Below are 18456 nucleotides of genomic sequence, written 5' to 3'. Positions count from 1 at the left end.
GCAGCTTAAACTGACCACTAGTCCCTCTAGCTTAGTACTGTCAACCCGGACTGGCAGCAGCCCTCCAGGTTCTCTGGCAAGAGTAACTTCTGTGTGCCAAGCAGATGCCCTACCACTGAGCTATGGCCCTTCCCTAAAACAGAGGAGCCCGAGTCCAAATCGCCACCTCTCTATCTCTCCTTCTTCTGCTTCCAAATACCTCCAACGTCACGCCACCCACGGGGACAGCTGGAGAGCGTTGGCTGACAGCATGTCTTCGACGTCCCCTTGTTCTAAGAATAAACCTGCATTCGATATCTCGGATGCTCTGCCTCCCTCTTCCATTTTTTTCTCTGAGCAAGGGAGGCAGCCGGCCTGGAGGAATCGGAGCTGACGCGCCAGCACCTTTCCCCAAAGTTTATTCCTGGTTTGTGCGCTTGCGTACCTCTCTTTTCTCCATCGCCGGCAGACGAAGCAGGGGACATGGCCTTCTCCTGTTGAACCCCTCTCTCCCCTTGTGGAGCAGAATCCAAGCCTGCGGGAGATGGCCTTCCGCCGTGTATTCACTGCTCGGATGACTGGGTTCCTCGCGTTGCCGAGACCCTGCTGGCACTGACAGCTGCTGCTACCCGTGTCCATGGAAACAGCAGTGGGCAGCCCGCGAGGAAGCAGGTGGGTGTCGGGAGTCTAGGGAGGAACGTGGCTTGACAAAGGAACTCCGTCCACCAGCCTCCTCCCAGCTGGGCACAGTGGCATGCACACTGCCGTGGGCCCAAGAGGCCTCCCACCTCTGCAGCCCAGACTTTTGCACGTGGCACCCTGTTCTTCTGGTTCTCCGTAGTGCCAAACGAGAAGCATTTGACCCCTCAGCAGTGCAGGACACGGGTCTGGCCTGCCACTGAACCAGGTGGCATTTTGCCCTGGTCCTCCAGGGCAAAGCAGATGGGAGATGGGTGTGCCCAGCTAGATCGGTGGCAGATGGGTGCTGCAGTCCACAAACAAGTCCCCAGAGGAGCCTGGCAGACTTGAGGAGCGAGTTGAAGAGAGAAAGCAGTCCAGGTTTTCTGAGCAACTTGTTGAAACAGAGCAAGCTGCCGCCTTCTGCCAGCTTTGCCATCTGAGCTTTCCAGGATTTGGCTTCCCAGAAGGTCTCTGAAGCAGAGCAGGGCGAGATCTCTCCCAACAAAGCAACAGCAGGAGTCCATCCTGAATCCAACAATGGCAGGTAAGGAGAAGAGGGTGGACCTGGTGGCTGCTGGAGGCCAGGGCAGTGGACTCTGAAACCGAGGGGAGAGTCATGTTGGTGATCAATGCATTGGCTTGACTTCCTGGGTCTCTTTCTGTGTGAAAGATTCACAGAGAGACCAAGGCGACGTCCACAGGTTCAAGGAACCTTCCTCTTTGTGAGAAGTCTGCGGGTGATTTGTGATTTTGCTTGGGCGCTGGGTGAGAGCCCAGGTGGATGGATAGAAGGGGAAGGTGTGTCAGAAGGAACTGTAGAGTTGGGAGGAATCCCAAGGGTCATTTAGACCAACCCCTGGAGGAGAAGGAACTGACACTTCTTTTATATGGATTACTGACCTTTGTATCAATGAAGCATTTTATGTTGTTGATGTTGTTGTTGTTTAGTCATTTAGTCGTGTCCGACTCTTCGTGACCCCCTGGACCAGAGCATGCCAGGCACTCCTGTCTTCCACTGCCTCTTGCAGTTTCGTCAAACTCATGCTGGTAGCTTCGAGAACACTGTCCAACCATCTTGTCCTCTGCCATCTGTGCATTTTTATATCAGAGTAGTTTTGCAATGTTTGCTGTCGCACAAGTTGTTTGCTTTAGTTTTCTGTACACCACTGAGAGATATTTGTTATGTAGTGTTGTGAGTTTCGGTGGTCGGTCTGGATGATGCTCTGGGACCAATCCTTGGGGTACTGTACCCAGCGAGGGAGAGACTCTAAAAGAGGATTCTATTGTGAACTAGTCAGATGAGTTGCTTTGTAAGACAAAGACCTTCCCTGGCCACTTAAGTGTCCTCATCAACATCTCAAAAGAATGAACCAGGTCACAAGAGTGATGGGGACCTCCACACACTAATGGGGGCTCCACACGCACCTTTGTCTACCTGCTAGGTTGAAGAACAAGAGCCAGAGGTTTTTTGGGGGGTGAACAGACCTGGAAGTTGAAGACACAGAGATATATGCTTATCCAAGTTTGGTTTTCTTGGAACGAAGGTCAGCAACAGGGGCACCATCTTGGCCCTTCCGAAAGTGACCAGCCCCCCCCCCATATTTTCAAGGAAGGCCCCAGCCCCCCCCTCAGTTGGTGGATGGGGGGGTGGCGGGCCAATTCGGCCTGGCCAGGTTGGGGGGTGCATGTGTAATAGCATGCACAAGTGATGCCCCCCGGGGTGCAACTCAGAGTATCTTGTCAGCAAAGATTGTGTGCAGCTCTGGTCTGCCAGAAGCAGCTTAGTCATGCTGGCCACATGACCTGGAAGCTGTCTGTGGACAAACACCAGCTCCTTCGGCCAGTAAAGCAAGATGAGCACCACAACCCCAGAGTCGCTCGCAACTGGACCTAGTGGTCAGGGGTCCCTTTACCTTCTTTAAAGACTTCCATATTGATCCTGGCTTTGGGCTAATATTTTTAAGAAGTTTTAAGGAGAGAGCCAGTACAGTGTAGTGGTTAGAGTGTCAGACCTGGGAGACCAGAGTTCAAATCTGCCCATTCAACCGTTATGAATCTCAGTGGGTGTGACTTTGGGGCTAGTCCTGCCTCTCCGCCTGGCCTACCCTGCAAGGATGCTGTGGTGGGTTAAAGGAGGAAGGCAGGAGAGCACCAGAATTCAAAAGCATCCATTCTTCGGCGATCAGCCTTCTTGATGGTCCTGCTCTCACTCCCATACATCACTACTGGGAAAGCTTTTACTATATGGACCTTTGTTGGCAAGGTGATGCCTCTGCTTTTTAAGATGCTGTCTAGGTTTGTCATTGCTTCTCTCCCAAGAAGCAGACGTCTTTTACCTTCAAGAGAGTGCGGCCCTAAGCTACAGCTTATTTAGCTTATACGTAAAACCGGCACTGGTCGGAAGGGACACTCAGAGGCATCTAGTCCAACCCCCTGCAATGCAGGAATCTCGGCTAGACCATTCATGACAGATGGCCACCTAACCTCTGCTTTACAGCTCCTCCAATCTTGTCCCAATTCTTGCCTCCTGGAGACAAAAACATGAAAGTATTTGTGGGAGGTTTCTCTTATTGCCTTTATCGCTCCGCTCCTGCCCCGTAGTTGAACCTCTGCCAGGGACGGGACGTGTGGGAGGAGCAGATGCCTCTTCTCTTTCGCACTTGCATATCAATCTGAGCTCGCAAACACCCAGGCACCCTGCAGCGCACAGCTTGCCGTTCCAAGTTCTGCAGCTGCCAAGATCTATTTTGAACCTTTGGTGAGGATAATAATAATACACGGTGGGACAATCATGTTTTGTCACTTATTAGAATCATAGAGTTGGAAGAGACCACAAGGGCCATCGAGTCCAACCCCCTGCCAAGCAGGAAACACCATCAGAGCACTCCTGACATATGGTTGTCAAGCCTCTGCTTAAAGACCTCCAAAGTAGGAGACTCCACCACACTCCTTGGCAGCAAATTCCACTGTCAAACAGCTCTTACTGTCAGGAAGTTCTTCCTAATGTTTAGGTGGAATCTTCTTTCTTGAAGTTTGGATCCATTGCTCCGTGTCCGCTTCTCTGGAGCAGCAGAAAACAACCTTTCTCCCTCCTCTATGTGACATCCTTTTATATATTTGAACATGGCTATCATATCACCCCTTAACCTCCTCTTCTCCAGGCTAAACATGCCCAGCTCCCTTAGCCGTTCCTCATAAGGCATCGTTTCCAGGCCTTTGACCATTTTGGTTGCCCTCCTCTGGACACGTTCCAGTTTGTCAGTGTCCTTCTTGAACTGTGGGGCCCAGTCTTATTGTGATCATCTATCTTTAGCCCAAGTAATAAACACTGATACAGGTATTATAAAAAATGCATCTGATTGCAGAACAGATTAATATAGCATCCAGAGCGCCCCAGACTGCCAGTAATTTTGTGGGAGGAATTAAATTGCAAACCAGTGCAGTTAAAGTGAGAATATAAGAAGCGGCTGCTGGATTAGGCCCAGTGCTAGATTTACATACAGTGGTACCTCGGGTTAAGAACTTAATTCGTTCTGGAGGTCCATTCTTAACCTGAAACTGTTCTTAACCTGAAGCACCACTTTAGCTAATGGGGCCTCCAGCTGCTGCCGCACCGCCGGAGCATGATTTCTGTTCTCATCCTCAACAAAGTTCTTAACCCGAGGTAATATTTCTGGGTTAGCGGAGTCTGTAACCTGAAGCGTCTGTAACCTGAAGGGTCTGTAACCCAAGGTACCACTGTATAAGCTAAACCAGCTATAGCTCAGGGCCCCACTCTCTTGGGGCCCCAAAAAAATTTAAAGGGAAAAAACACTGGATGTACATTTCCAAAATATAAGATAAAAGGTAAAGGTACCCCTGCCCGTACGGGCCAGTTGTGACCGACTCTGGGGTTGCCCATCTCACTTAAGAGGCCGGGGGCCAGTACTGTCCGAAGACACGTCTGGGTCACGTGGCCAGCGTGACGAAGCTGCTCTGGCGAGCCTGCACCAGTGCAGCACACGGAGACGCCGTTTACCTTCCCGCTATAAAGCGGTACCTATTTATCTACTTGCACTTAAGGGTGCTTTCGAACTGCTAGGTGGGCAGGAGCTGGGACCGAAAGATGGGAGCTCACCCCGCCGCAGGGATTCGAACCGCCGACCATGCGATCGGCAAGTCCTAGGCGCTGAGGTTTTACCCACAGTGCCACCCGCATCCCTGTAAATATAAGATAAAAAAACAAATAAAATAAAACCTACATACAGCAACAGTGTTTTGTGTTGCGTTGGCTCCTATGATATAAGTAATGGGCTCCACCTGTTAGCCTGCTCCCTAAAATATCACTGGTTTGCTCATTTCTACATCAATTACTTTGATAAAATACATATTTTGTTATGTGCAAATGGCTTTAGATACCAATTAGGTCCATCAATTACCATATAGCATATATTCAACACAAAAAAAACAGCAACAATTTGTTGCTGACAAAGGACAGCTGGACATATAAAGGGCCCCATTACCTTCAGTAGCTTAGGGCCTCATCAAACGGAAATCTGGCCCTGATCAGGCTAATGGTCCACCTTGTCAAGCGTCTTGGTCTCACAGCAATTGACCAGGTGCCCCAATGGTAAGGTTGTTGTTGTTTAGTCGTTAAGTCGTGTCCGACTCTTCGTGACCCCCTGGACCAGAGCACGCCAGGCACTCCTGTCTTCCACTGCCTCCCCCAGTTTGGTCAAACTCATGCTGGTAGCTTCGAGAACACTGTCCAACCATCTCATCCTCTGTCATCCCCTTCTCCTTGTGCCCTCCATCTTTCCCAACATCAGGGTCTTTTCCAGGGAGTCTTCTCATGAGGTGGCCAAAGTATTGGAGCCAGGTTAGGTTACCAGATTTTTTCCAATGAATCTGGGGACACAATAAATAAATAAATCAACAAAACAAAACAAAACAAAACAAAAACAAGTTCAGGACATTGATGCTGCAGCGATGGCGGTGGCAGAGAGGCGGTCGCCGCCTTGACCTCAACCGCCATGTTTCCCCTTCCTCCGAGGCTTCTTTCTCCTTTCTCCATAAGCCTGGACAGCCCCTGAGTTGTTGGTTCTTCGGTAGTGGTGGTGATGGTGATGGAAGCGGTGCGCGGTGGGTCAGGCATGGAAGGTGGAGAAGGAGGGCCGAGAGCATCGGCAGTGGTGAGACTCAGGCAGCACAATGCCTCCCTTCCCATGGGAGCAGCCCCAATCCCATTCCTACCTGTGTGCAAGCAGGAGGGGGCAGGGATCTCTCAGGCTGCACTTTGCCTCCCTTCCCATCAGAACAACCCCAATCCCATTCCTACTTGCGTGCAAGCAGGAGGGGGCAGGGATCCCTCAGCTGGGAAGCGAGGCTTCCCGTTGCCTAACTGAGAGTTCCCTGCCCCCTCCTGCTTGCACGCAAGCTCAGATAGACAGCGTGAAGCCTCCCTTCACAGCTTAGTTGCTGGGGTCAGGGAAGGTGGGGGCAGCCCGGAAGCTGCATCTCTGAGCCCCTGCGCCACCATCACATGGGGACTTCCAAGCAGCTCCTGAAGCCAGCCAGAGCCAACTGCTCTGGGCTGCTGAGACTGCCGCTGCTGCGTTTCCCGGGGACATTAGATGAAATCCAGGGACATTCCGGGGATGGAATTTGTCCAGGGATTTATTCGCAAATCCGGGGACTGTCACCAGGGAATCAAGCCTTTATCAGGAGAAACTGGTCACTCTCCAGGCACCCGGCTTGATCTCCCGTTGACCTCCCTGTCTGCATTCCCCGGCAGGATACAGGCTAGGTCGCGATAGGCGATCCTTCTCAGCGTGAGAAGAACACCCCCCCTCTTTCCTGCCCCCCCCCCCGGGCAGGGGAAAGAGATAGACAGAAATGTATTTACATGCCTTTATTTCTGTCTTTGCAGCATTACAGAGAAACGCGTCTGCTCTCTTCAAACTCCAACAGCAGAGAGACAAACTCATCCTGTACTTCCTGTACAGTTCATATTACACTCTGAGCTAATTCCGGTGCTTCACACTGTGAATAGACTGTCCCTCTGTTTCCCACGGAACAGTCCCAACATTCCCATTATGTTTTGCTTTCAAGCTAGCAGTAGCTCGCAGCCGCATTGCTTCTATATCGTAACAGTCTGGTAACCCTACCCAATGGGAAGCCGGGAAGCAGCCCTCTCCCTTCCTGTGGTTTACAGCAACTTCGATTCAGAAACATGGGTGCCTTCAACTTTGCAGGCACAGCAGAAGCCCTGTGACTAGGAGCCATCGATAGCGGTGGCTTCTCAGTGGTGGCACCCACTCTGTGGCAAGCCATCCCACCAATCAATCAAACTAACTAACTAACAAGCAAACTTTATTTTGGTCACAGACCAGCGTAAGATAAAACATATGGATTAAATGAGCACATAAGACTTAAAACAGGTAAGGGATAAAAACTAGAAGTTAAAAGGTGAATATATCATACACCAGATGTCAAAGAGATGACCTTAGAAGAAATCTGAAGGCAGCCCTGTATAGGGAAGCTTTTTAATGTTTAATTATGTTTTTATATATGTTGGAAGCCACCCAGAGTGGCTGGGGCAACCCAGTCAGATGGACGGGGTAGTATTAGTATGAGTATCACACTTCAAAACGACCTTGACAGATTAGAGAACTGGGCAAAAACAAACAAGATGAATTTTAACAGGGAGAAATGTAAAGTATTGCACTTGGGCAAAAAAAAATGAGAGGCACAAATACAAGATGGGTGACACCTGGCTTGAGAGCAGTACATGTGAAAAGGATCTAGGAGTCTTGGTTGACCACAAACTTGACATGAGCCAACAGTGTGACGCGGCAGCTAAAAAAGCCAATGCAATTCTGGGCTGCATCAATAGGAGTATAGCATCTAGATCAAGGGAAGTAATAGTGCCACTGTATTCTGCTCTGGTCAGACCTCACCTGGAGTACTGTGTCCAGTTCTGGGCACCACAGTTCAAGAAGGACACTGACAAACTGGAACGTGTCCAGAGGAGGGCAACCAAAATGGTCAAAGGCCTGGAAACGATGCCTTATGAGGAACGGCTAAGGGAGCTGGGCATGTTTAGCCTGGAGAAGAGGAGGTGAAGGGGTGATATGATAGCCATGTTCAAATACATAAAAGGATGTCACATAGAGGAGGGAGAAAGGTTGTTTTCTGCTGCTCCAGAGAAGCGGACACGGAGCAATGGATCCAAACTACAAGAAAGAAGATTCCACCTAAACATTAGGAAGAACTTCCTGACAGTAAGAGCTGTTTGACAGTGGAATTTGCTGCCAAGGAGTGTGGTGGAGTCTCCTACTTTGGAGGTCTTTAAGCAGAGGCTTGACAACCATATGTCAGGAGTGCTCTGATGGTGTTTCCTGCTTGGCAGGGGGTTGGACTCGATGGCCCTTGTGGTCTCTTCCAACTCTATCATTCTATGATTCTATGATTCTATGATTCTATGAGTATGAGTATTATTAAAAGCTCTGTGCCACCCTCATGCAACAAATCCACTTTTTGGAAAAATGGAGTGAGGAAATTGATTTTGTAGTGAGGAAATTGATGGTAAAATATAATGTAAGGTGTAGGATGGATGTATTAAAAATGGGAAGACATTCAGGGTGAATTTTCATAGCCATAAAAGCCCATTGCAGACAAATAAGAACAAAACCTCAGGGGAGGCCAGCCATGGTCTAATGTCCACATATGCAAATCAGGATGAATGCTCAGTAAAGAGCATCTTCCACATTTGATGGAAACCATGTGATGAGGGTGCCAGTCACACCTCTTCGGGGAGGGACTTCCATCACTTCGGGGCCACCACAGAGAAGCACCTCTCCTGGGCCACTGCTACCAGAACTTCCAGTGGTGGTATCTTCAAGAGGGCATCTTTCGTAGTCCAAAACATTTGGAGGAAAGCTGTTTTGGATTGATTGGCTGATCCATTTGTTTTGCCATGGAAGGTCACCTCTCTTGGGCTTCTCGTTGGCTCTGCGCCAATGCTACCTTGAGGAGGAAGGGAGAGAGAGAAAAATCCAATTTCTTCCGTGCTCACGTATGTTTGAAACAGCTTTCATTAACCCTGAATTCTCCCAATTTCTAGGGAAATCAGAGGAAGAAATTTGATCAAAAGCCTGGTTTTAATTAAAGCTTTGAAAGTCCCCCAAAGGCATACTCTGCGTCACTGTGCGCTGCTTGACAATGTCTGCAGCCGAAGAGCGGGACGTTGGCATCGCGGGAAAGGTTAGAAGCAGAACACCTGTTCCTCAGCACATTTGTCTCCACTCTGCTTTGGGGCCGTAGCTCCCTGGCGGAGCATCCCACGTAGCCTCTCTAGATACGACTGGGCTAAGTCTCCTGCTTATAATCCTGAAGGGCCACTTCCAGCCACTGCAGACAATACGGGGTTAAATGGACCAATGGTCTGATGTGGGCAACTTTCTGTGTTGCCATTAGAACAATAGATGGTGTGGTTTGTGTGAGAGGGCTGAGCTGTAAGCTAGAGACACAGAGACCTGCTTGCTCTGTTCTGGGTCCAAAGCTGGGACTAACGGAGAAGAAAGATTTTTAAGGGGGATTTTTCAGGGATCCAACTGTGAACTGAATGTGAGTAAACCTCTTAGTACTTTTAAAAGAAGCTTCTTGTGTCTTTACAGTCATACTTCGGGTTGAAGTAGCTTCAGGTTAAGCATTTTTGGGTTGCGCTCCACAGCGACCCGGAAGTAACAGAGCACATTGCTTCCGGGTTTCGCCGCTCGCGCATGCGCAGATGCTAAAAATGACGTCACACACATGCGTGGAAACTGTGAATCGTGACCCGTGCACGCGCAGACATGCGGATGCGGGTTGTGTTTGCTTCAGGATGCGAACGGGGCACCGGAACGGATCCTGTTTGCATCCAGAGGTACCACTGTATTCTTTTTAGGAGGGATAAAAGGGGATTTATCAGGAACAGAACCCAATCTGAACAAAGTCAGGTTGGATTGCTTAAGTAAAGAGATTCAAACGAATCTACCACCTAGCTTCCTGCTATATACTGGGGAATGTTGCTCTGCCGCTGACTCAAAAGCGCGAGTGTGGAAGGATACTATTAAATCAATATATCCTCTCCTAGTATCTACAACATTCCGCATTACTTGCCTTTTCTCTAAACTAAAAAATCCCAAACACTGCAGTCTTTCTTCCTAGAAAGAGCATTCCATCCCCTCGATCATTTTGCTCGCCCTTTCAGCAGCCTTTCTCAACCTTTCAATCCCAGCTTCTGCAGTTTCAGTTGGCTTGCTTGGCCAAACAGGAGTTCCAAAGCAACATCTCTCAGTGTTCTCGAAGCTACCAGCATGAGTTTGACCAAACTGCGGGAGGCAGTGGAGGACAGGAGTGCCTGGCATGCTCTGGTCCAGGGGGTCACGAAGAGGCGGACCCATGTGCTCAGTGGAATCTTTTTGCGGCTCTTCCAATTCAACAAAACAAGTTTTTTTGCTTCTAATATAGCACGGGGTGTTCAGAAGTTCTAGTCTTAAGGGAGGGGGAGAAAAACGTTCCTCTCTCCACCATGCCATGCGTAATTTTAAAACCCTATTTTGCTGTCCTCCTTGCTCGTTCCTCTCTCCAGTCCACCTCAGGCTCTTCAATCCTGCTACAGCACCTCCTGAAAGCTTTCTGGCATCGCTGCCTGTCTCGGGGGAACCTTGCCAGGCACTTTGACAGCTGCTCAAGGATTTAACGGGTGCCAAAACCTGGCAGGCTGCCAGCGCCACCTTCCAGGGGCTGTTCTTGGCACTTGGAGTTGATCCGCAGCTGAGAACTGAAGCCCATCCAAGGGGCGGCTGCCCAGAGGGGTTTGAGAAGAGAGAGACCTCAGGAGATGGGAGGAAAGGAGAGAGGAGTTGAGGGCTGCTAATGAGAGACGCTCCCAGCGAGATGTAATGCCAGCCCTGTGCCACAGTCCCTGCACCAGCCTTTGTTGTTATTATTATCTCTCACTCTCCCTGTGAGAGGGTGACAGATTAAAAACAAAGACCCAAAATAGCTTGCAAGGAAGACAGGAAGGTGGAGCAATGAAAAGCAAGCCTAATATCATGGACTAGTTCAGGGGTAGGCAACCTGCTATGTACTGAAGTTCTCTCCCTGGGCCAGCAAGGAGATGTTGTTGTTGTTTAGTCGTTTAGTCGTGTCCGACTCTTTGTGACCCCCTGGACCAGAGCATGCCAGGCACTCCTGTCTCCCACTGCCTCCCACAGTTTGGTCAGACTCATGTTTGTAGCTTCGAGAACACTGTCCCACCATCTCGTCCTTGGTCGTCCCCTTCTCCTTGTGCCCTCCATCTTTCCCAGTATCAGGCTCTTTTCCAGAGAGTCTTCTCTTCTCATGAGGTGGCCAAAGTCTTGGAGCCTCAGCTTCACGATCTGTCCTTCCAGTGAGCACTCAGGGCTGATTTCCTTCTGTTAAGTTGTGGGCGAACATAGCAGATGACACAGTGATTTCTCCTGAGAAGCTCTTTATTTTGTAAGCTGGAACTGAACTGAACAGCAAACAGCTCAGCCGGCCTGCTTTTATAGGCAGCTGGCTATCCACATTGTAGCAACAACAACCCAGGGTTTCCCGCCTAAAATAACTGACGTGGACCTGAGTGAAAACTATCTACACTATCCCCCTGCTGGCCCAGGGTGAGAACTTTAGTACATAACACCCCTCCCCACCGAGATAAGGCGTTAGTTACAATCGTAATGGTTTCCTTATATACAGCACTACACGTAATGGTTCAATTAGGCACAAAAGCATATCGGTTACATTTCCCATACTTAGACCAACAGTGATACCTGTCCAACAACGTAGTCCTTTAAATGAGTTGGGCGCTTGGAAACTCTGCCAGACCGCCGGGGACTGGTAGCCAAGTCCGGGGGGCCACACAATTCTTGCTGAGGCTGTGGTGCAACCCTAGGTGGCGTTGAAACCAAATCCCCTGGATTCGCTGCTGTGGGTGGAGACTCCACAAGTGGAGTGGTCTGAGTCTGTGGTAAGTCTGGCAGACCCTCTGAAGAGGCTTGGTTCGGCTCCACGCTGGCAGTTTGCGAGGGAGGTGTAGGTGGACCTCGCCATCTGTAAGTGTCTCTTCTGGAGCCACAAGAGCAGTTGGGGGCACCACGATAGTGTCCAAGTCCCCAACCCTGCGCCTAAGCTGGTCTATGTGCCGGCGCCACAAACGTCCGTCTTCGAGTGCCACCTGGTACGAGCGAGGTCCAGTGACTCCCACTACTGTGGCTGGCACCCAAGGAATGTCCCCCACATAGTTCCGGGCAAAGACCTGGTTTCCTGGAACAAATGACCGTGGCGCGTTGGCACAACCTGGGGGTTCAGCCACGGCAAAGTCTGGGTGTAGCCGGTCGAGCGGTGACCTGAGGCGGCGGCCCATAAGCAGTTCAGCAGGACTCCGCCCTGTGGCCGCATGAGGGGTGATGTGTTGCACGAACAAGTATTCAGCGACCTGCTCGTGCCAGTCTCCCCGGTCCAGGCGTGCCAGTGCCTCTTTTGCCGAGCACACCATTCTCTCCGCTTGCCCGTTGCTGGATGGATGAAAGGGTGCCATTAGGGCATGGCGGATGCCCAGTCCCAAAAGATACCGCTCAAAAGTGCCTGACGTGAACTGCAGTCCGTTGTCGGAGACAAGGACATCAGGACACCCATGCGTCGCAAACAGGCCTCGCAGCACCCGGATGACGGCCTCGGTAGTGGTGGAGGGCATCAGGGCCACCTCCAGCCATTTGGAATAGGCGTCCACCACTACCATAAAGATCCGGCCATGAAAGGGGCCGGCCAGATCGATGTGCACCCTCGACCAGGGTGTCTTTGGCGTCTCCCAGGTGTGTCCCTTAGCTGCCGGTGGTGCAGGCCTCGATTCTTGGCACGCTTGACAGGCGGACACCCAGGCAGTGATGGCATCGTCCATGTTAGGCCACCAGACGTAACACCGAGCCAATGCCTTCATTTTGACAATTCCCGGGTGGCCAATGTGCAGAGCCTCCAGGACGCCTTGACGGAGTCTTTGGGGAATCACGACGCGGTCTCCCCACAGCAGACAGCTGCGATGAGCCGAGAGTTCATGTTGTCTGGTTGCGAAGGGCTGGAACTCCGATGCGAAAGGCCCTTGTGGCCACCCCCTCCACACCCAGTTGAGCACACGGCTGATGGTGCGATCCTGGGCAGATACGGAGGCCACAGTGGCAGCCAATACAGGCGCTGCCGGAAGATCCTCAATCAGGAGGAGCGATGAAGCTGGAGCCGGGTCTTCCACAAACGCTGGAAGAGGGCAATGGCTGAGGGCGTCGGCATGGCCCATCGATTTTCCCGGGCAATGGACGAGCCGGTAGTGGTAGGCAGCCAGGAAAACAGTCCATCACAGCATGCGCGGTGAGAGGACCGGTGGAGTTGGACGATCACCGGCGAGGAGACCCAGGAGCGGCTTGTGGTCAGTGATGAGGTCAAAAGTCCTGCCATAGAGGTATTCATGGAACCTCTTCACTCCAGCCACAAGTGCCAATGCCTCCTTGTCGAGCTGGCTGTAATTCCGTTCCGTTGGAGATAGTGTCCTGGAAAAGTAGGCGAGCGGTGCTTCTCTTCCATCTGGAAAACGGTGACTAAGGACAGCACCGATGCCAAAAGGTGAGGCGTCGCAGGCAAGGACCAGCGGCCTGGATTCACTGTACTGTACCAGCACACTGTCTGAAGAAAGGAGAGCCTTGACCGCGTTGAAGGCCGCCGTCTCTCGATGACCCCAGGCCCAAGGCGTCTTAGTGCTAAGGAGTCGGTGAAGAGGCTCAGCCACTGTGGCTTTGTGGGGCAGGAACATGTTATAAAAGTTCAGTAGCCCCAGGAAAGCCTGCAAATCCGTCTTGTTCTTTGGGATGGGGGCCTGCTGGATAGCGCGGATCTTTCTGTTTCCTTTTGGGCTGGGACAGACTTCCTCTGCATGTGACTAGCGGTGGGCGTGGCCTCACCTGTGCAGGTAATGACAAAAGCACAGGGCAGAGCAGCCATCTCTCTCTCTTTGACTACATGCATCGAAGAAGAAGAAGAAGAAGAGAAGAAGAAGAGTTTGGATTTGATATCCCACCTTTCACTCCCCTACAGGAGTCTCAAAGCGGCTAACATTCTCCTTTCCCTTCCTCCCCCACAACAAACACTCTGTGAGGTGAATGGGGCTGAGAGACTTCACAGAAGTGTGACTGGCCCAAGGTCACCCAGCAGCTGCATGTGGAGGAGCGGAGACACGAACCCGGTTTCCCAGATTATGTGACTACCGCTCTTAACCACTACACCACACTGGCTTAGCCAAAGATGCTTCCAGCCAAGAGAGGACAAAGGAACTGTCTCCTTATGAGATAGTTTCCAGGTGTATGTTACTTTTCTAAGCTAAGTCTGCCTTCTGGGATCCTATTGTGAACAGAATGATGTGTGAGTAAACTCTTTTTATACCGCTGTGAGTTTAAAAAGGGGAATGTTACTCTGTTAAGTTGTGAACTTGTTAACACAAGTTGGAAAGGCTATAATCAGACAATATATCTTCTCCTGCATCCCTGAACATTCCCACAGCTCCCCTCTCCTCCCTGACTCTCAGAACCAAGAGAGGAATGAAACGGGTAGAGCAAAGGCAAGATGCAGGCAGGCATAGTCTCCAATTGCTTGGAAGAAGCCCTGTAGAGGAGGAGACATAGGCAGCTTTGGGTAGGTTTGCCATATTTCAAGAGGTTAAAATAATCTGGACACAAAAAGTTGTCAAGGTTTTCAGGGCAATCGCTCAAGAGCCCTTTCACCGCTGACGAGCCCGAGCTGCCCACACCAGAGCCTGGACCAGAACCACAGCTGCCTGCACACTATTATTATTATTATTATTATTATTATTATTATTATTATTATTATTATTATCATCCCACATCCAGGACATTTGCTTTAAAATGTAAAATTCCCCCCGAATCTGCATGTAAGACCTCCAAAACAGGACATGTCCGGGAATTCCTGGATTAATGCAACCCTAGCTTTGGGGACATTTGGTGTCGGCAACTGGTTTCAGGGAGTGGGACCTACTGGGCATGTGCTTCTTGGGCCTGAAACCCAGCCAAGTCTGTGAAAATTGTGTCTTGCTAATAAAGAATTTGGGACACAGGTGGCTCTGTGGATTAAACCACAGAGCCTAGGACTTGCCGATCAGAAGGTCAGCGGTTCGAATCCCCGCAACGGGGTGAGCTCCCGTTGCTCGGTCCCAGCTCCTGCCAACCTAGCAGTTGGAAAGCACATCAAAGTGCAAGTAGATAAATAGGTACCACTCTGGCAGGAAGGTAAACGGCATTTCCGTGCGCTGCTCTGGTTCGCCAGAAGCGGCTTAGTCATGCTGGCCACATGACCCGGAAGATGTGTGCCGGCTCCCTCGGCCAATAAAGCGGGATGAGCATCGCAGCCCCAGAGTCGGCCACGACTGGACCTAATGGTCAGGGGTCCCTTTACCTTTAATAAAGAATTAATCCAGGTTTGAGCTTTGTGATTTAGTGACCGGCTGGCTCCGTGACACCCCAGGACCTCTGCCTGGGAGCCCTCCCTTGCTGCTGATGCTGCCACCACTGCTCCCCCTTCCAGGCCCTTCCCTTATTAATTAACTCGACGGCCTCGTTTGCAATTGTGAATGCTTCTCTGGCGGCTCCTCCTGCGTGACCAGGCAGCCGCCTTCAATTTAATTTAGCTGCATTGAAATATCACACCTGAGCTTTCCTCGCTGGGCTTTCTGGCAGAAGGTGTGCGATTGCCTTCGCTGTCGAAAAGGGCTCTGTGCATGCACAGGGGCATAAGACTGCCTTCTGGACATACAAGTCCAAACAAGGTTCAAAAAGGGCTTAGGTCAGGAGGAAAGGAAGGCATTCTCCATTAGAATTTAGATCTATGTATGCATGGAAGGACAGATCGTGAAGCTGAAGCTCCAATACGTTGGCCACCTCATGAGAAGAGAAGACTCCCTGGAAAAGACCCTGATGTTGGGAAAGATGGAGGGCACAAGGAGAAGGGGACGACAGAGGACGAGATGGTTGGATGGTGTTCTTGAAGCTACCAGCATGAGTTTGACCAAACTGCGGGAGGCAGTGGAAGACGGGAGTGCCTGGTGTGCTCTGGTCCAGGGGGTCACGAAGAGGCGGACACGACTAAGCGACTAAACAACAACAACAACAACAACGCACAGCGCCGGGACACAGGTGGCACTGTGGGTTAAACCACAGAGCCTAGGACTTGCCGATAAGAAGGTCGGTGGTTCGAATCCCCGTGACAGGGTGAGCTCCCGTTGCTCGGTCCCTGCTCCTGCCAACCTAGCAGTTCGAAAGCACATCAAAGTGCAAATAGATAAATAGGTACTGCTCTGGCGGGAAGGTAAACAGCGTTTCCGTGCGCTGCTACTCTGGTTCGCCAGAAGCGGTTTAGTCCTGCTGGCCACATGACCCGGAAGCTGCACGCCGGCTCCCTCAGCCAATAAAGCGTGATGAGCGCCGCAACCCCAGAGTTGGCCATGACTGGACCTAATGGTCAGGGGTCCCTTTACCTTTACCTATGCACAGCGCCCCGTTTCAGATCCACATTGTTTGTTTGTTTTTTAAAATAAATGATTTTATTTTACTGATTTTATTTATTTTACTGATTTCTTTTTTTAAGCGGCATACAGAATTTTGCAAAACGCAGTGTTACCACCAAACAGGATGCGACTGCAAATGTACTCAGTCCTTGCGCAATTATAGATCGCTGTGTAAGAAATACAGACATAAAAGGAAGCCACAATAAGCTGCCAGTATCTGAATTTGAGGAACTATTTTTAGCATAGGTATCATGGTTAAACAAGACAGGGTTACAAAACATGGTACACTCTATTATACCAAGGGAAAGGAATTAAGGATTTCGATTGCCCAGAGTCCCTGTATCAGCCACATTCGTTCATGGGCCAAGGGGGTCCTCAGCCATGTTCCTCCTTGCTTATAAATGAAATAAAGTCAAGCCAAATAGGTCAAAAGTAATCTTTTTTCTCTCTCCTTTGGACTTTCAGCTTATTCGCCAGTTTTGCCAGCAGAGCGATATTCCACACCTAAATGTGCCAAGTAATAAGATCTGCCCCGTTTTTATAGATGCAGTGGTGCCTTGGTTCTCAAACTTAATCCGTTCCGGAAGTCCGTTCCAAAACCAAAGCGTTCCAAAACCAAGGTGTGCTTCCCCATAGGAAGCAATGCAAAGCAGATTAATCCTTTCCAGACTTTTAAAAACAACCCCTAAAACAGCAATTTAACATGAATTTTACTATCTAACGAGACCACTGACCCATAAAATGAAAGCAATAAACAATGTACTGCAGTCACACAATCAATCCGTCGGTAGCTGAACTGGGTTCCACACAGTCACAAAAACATTTGAGGGCTGGAGGGGAAGGCTATGGAAGTCAGGCTGAGACCACCCCTCACAGGAAAAACGGGTCCATTTGACTCTGTGTCGTTGACCTCCTTTGCAGGAGGTTGGGCTAAATGGCTTTTGGGTGCCCCTTCTAACTGTGATTCAGAGTGTGGGCCAGTATTGTGGTGGTGACCAGGAATTGCTCTCCAGGATTTCAGAGAGGGGATCTTCCCCAGCCCTATTAATTGTGAATTATCCCATGCATTTTATCCTCCTAGGAGCTCAAAGTGATGCATTTGGCTCTCCCCATCCTCATTTAATCTCCAAAACAGCCCTGAGAGGTAGATTCAGCTGAGAGGCAGCAGCTCACCCCATTTTGTGTGCTCCTGGAGACAACGACATTGACAGGAATCCACAACCCATGTGTCAGTGCTGAAGCGAGTGCAACAAAAGTCCCAAGGGCTTTCAGGTCTCTAGGAGAGCCTTGCCCTTCTGCAACTTTAAAGAAGTTTCGTATTTGTTTATTGTGGTTTATTTATTCCACCTTTACTCCTGGGAGTTTGAGGTGGCCTACGCAGCTTTCCTCCTCCCCAGTTTATCTCTCAACAACTCTGTGAGATAGGTTAGCCTGAGAGGCCAAGGCAGTGAGCTTCATGGCTGAGTGGGGATTTGAACCCAGATCTCCCAGGTCCTAGTCCAACACTCTAACCCAGGCATCCCCAAACTTGGCCCTCCAGATGTTTTGGGACTACAATTCCCATCATCCCTGACCACTGTTCCTGTTAGCTAGGGATCATGGGAGCTGTAGTCCCAAAACATCTGGAGGGCCAAGTTTGCCTATGCCTGCTCTAACCACTGCACCTCACTGCCTCCCATGGAGTTTCTCTTTCATTTCATTTGTTTCCATCAAGTCCCTTTAATAAGGAAGACCGCACCTTGGCGAAGGCCAGTAGAAGCTTAATGGAAAATGGATTTGCTTTATTAAATACGGCCTCAGTCCAGTATACCTGAAGGAGCGTCTCCACCTCAATCGTTCTGCCTGGACACTGAGGTCCAGCGCCGAGGGCCTTCTGGCGGTTCCCACGCTGCGAGAAGTCAAGTTACAGGGAACCAGGCAGAGGGCCTTTTTGGTGGTGGCACCCGCCCTGTGGAACACCCTCCCACCAGATGTCAAAGATAAAAATAACTACCAAACTTTTAGAAGACATCTGAAGGCAGCCAGGTTTAGGGACACTTTTAATGGATGGCAGCTAACAGATTGAGGTTGAATCCTGACAAGACAGAAGTACTGTTTTTGGGGGACAGGAGGCGGGCAGGTGTGGAGGATTCCGTGGTCCTGAATGGGGTAACTGTGCCCTTGAAGGACCAGGTGCACAGCCTGGGAGT

At 50.4% G+C, this 18456-nt stretch overlaps 1 protein-coding gene across 2 annotated transcripts in view; it reads left to right on the top strand.

Moving 5' to 3' along the window:
* Positions 1-292: 292 nt before the first annotated feature.
* Positions 293-18456, top strand: part of EFR3B (EFR3 homolog B) — a 130331-nt gene continuing 112167 nt past the window's right edge. Inside the window, exon 1 of one of the 2 annotated variants that reach the window (XM_081188517.1) lies at positions 293-651. Coding sequence is in view for 1 of the 2 variants with exons in the window: in XM_081188515.1 (XP_081044641.1) it covers positions 1198-1204 (7 nt within the window). In the remaining variant the exon portion in view is untranslated. Of the gene's footprint in view, positions 1205-18456 lie in introns of both variants that reach the window. The other variant, XM_081188515.1, reaches the window with a different exon arrangement.

This window comes from Podarcis bocagei, assembly GCF_964188305.1.
Source record: "Podarcis bocagei genome assembly, chromosome: 3".
In the NCBI taxonomy this organism is placed as follows: domain Eukaryota; kingdom Metazoa; phylum Chordata; class Lepidosauria; order Squamata; family Lacertidae; genus Podarcis; species Podarcis bocagei.
The sequence above is the reverse complement of the archived record's forward strand: the minus strand, read 5'-3'. Positions and strand labels throughout refer to the sequence as shown.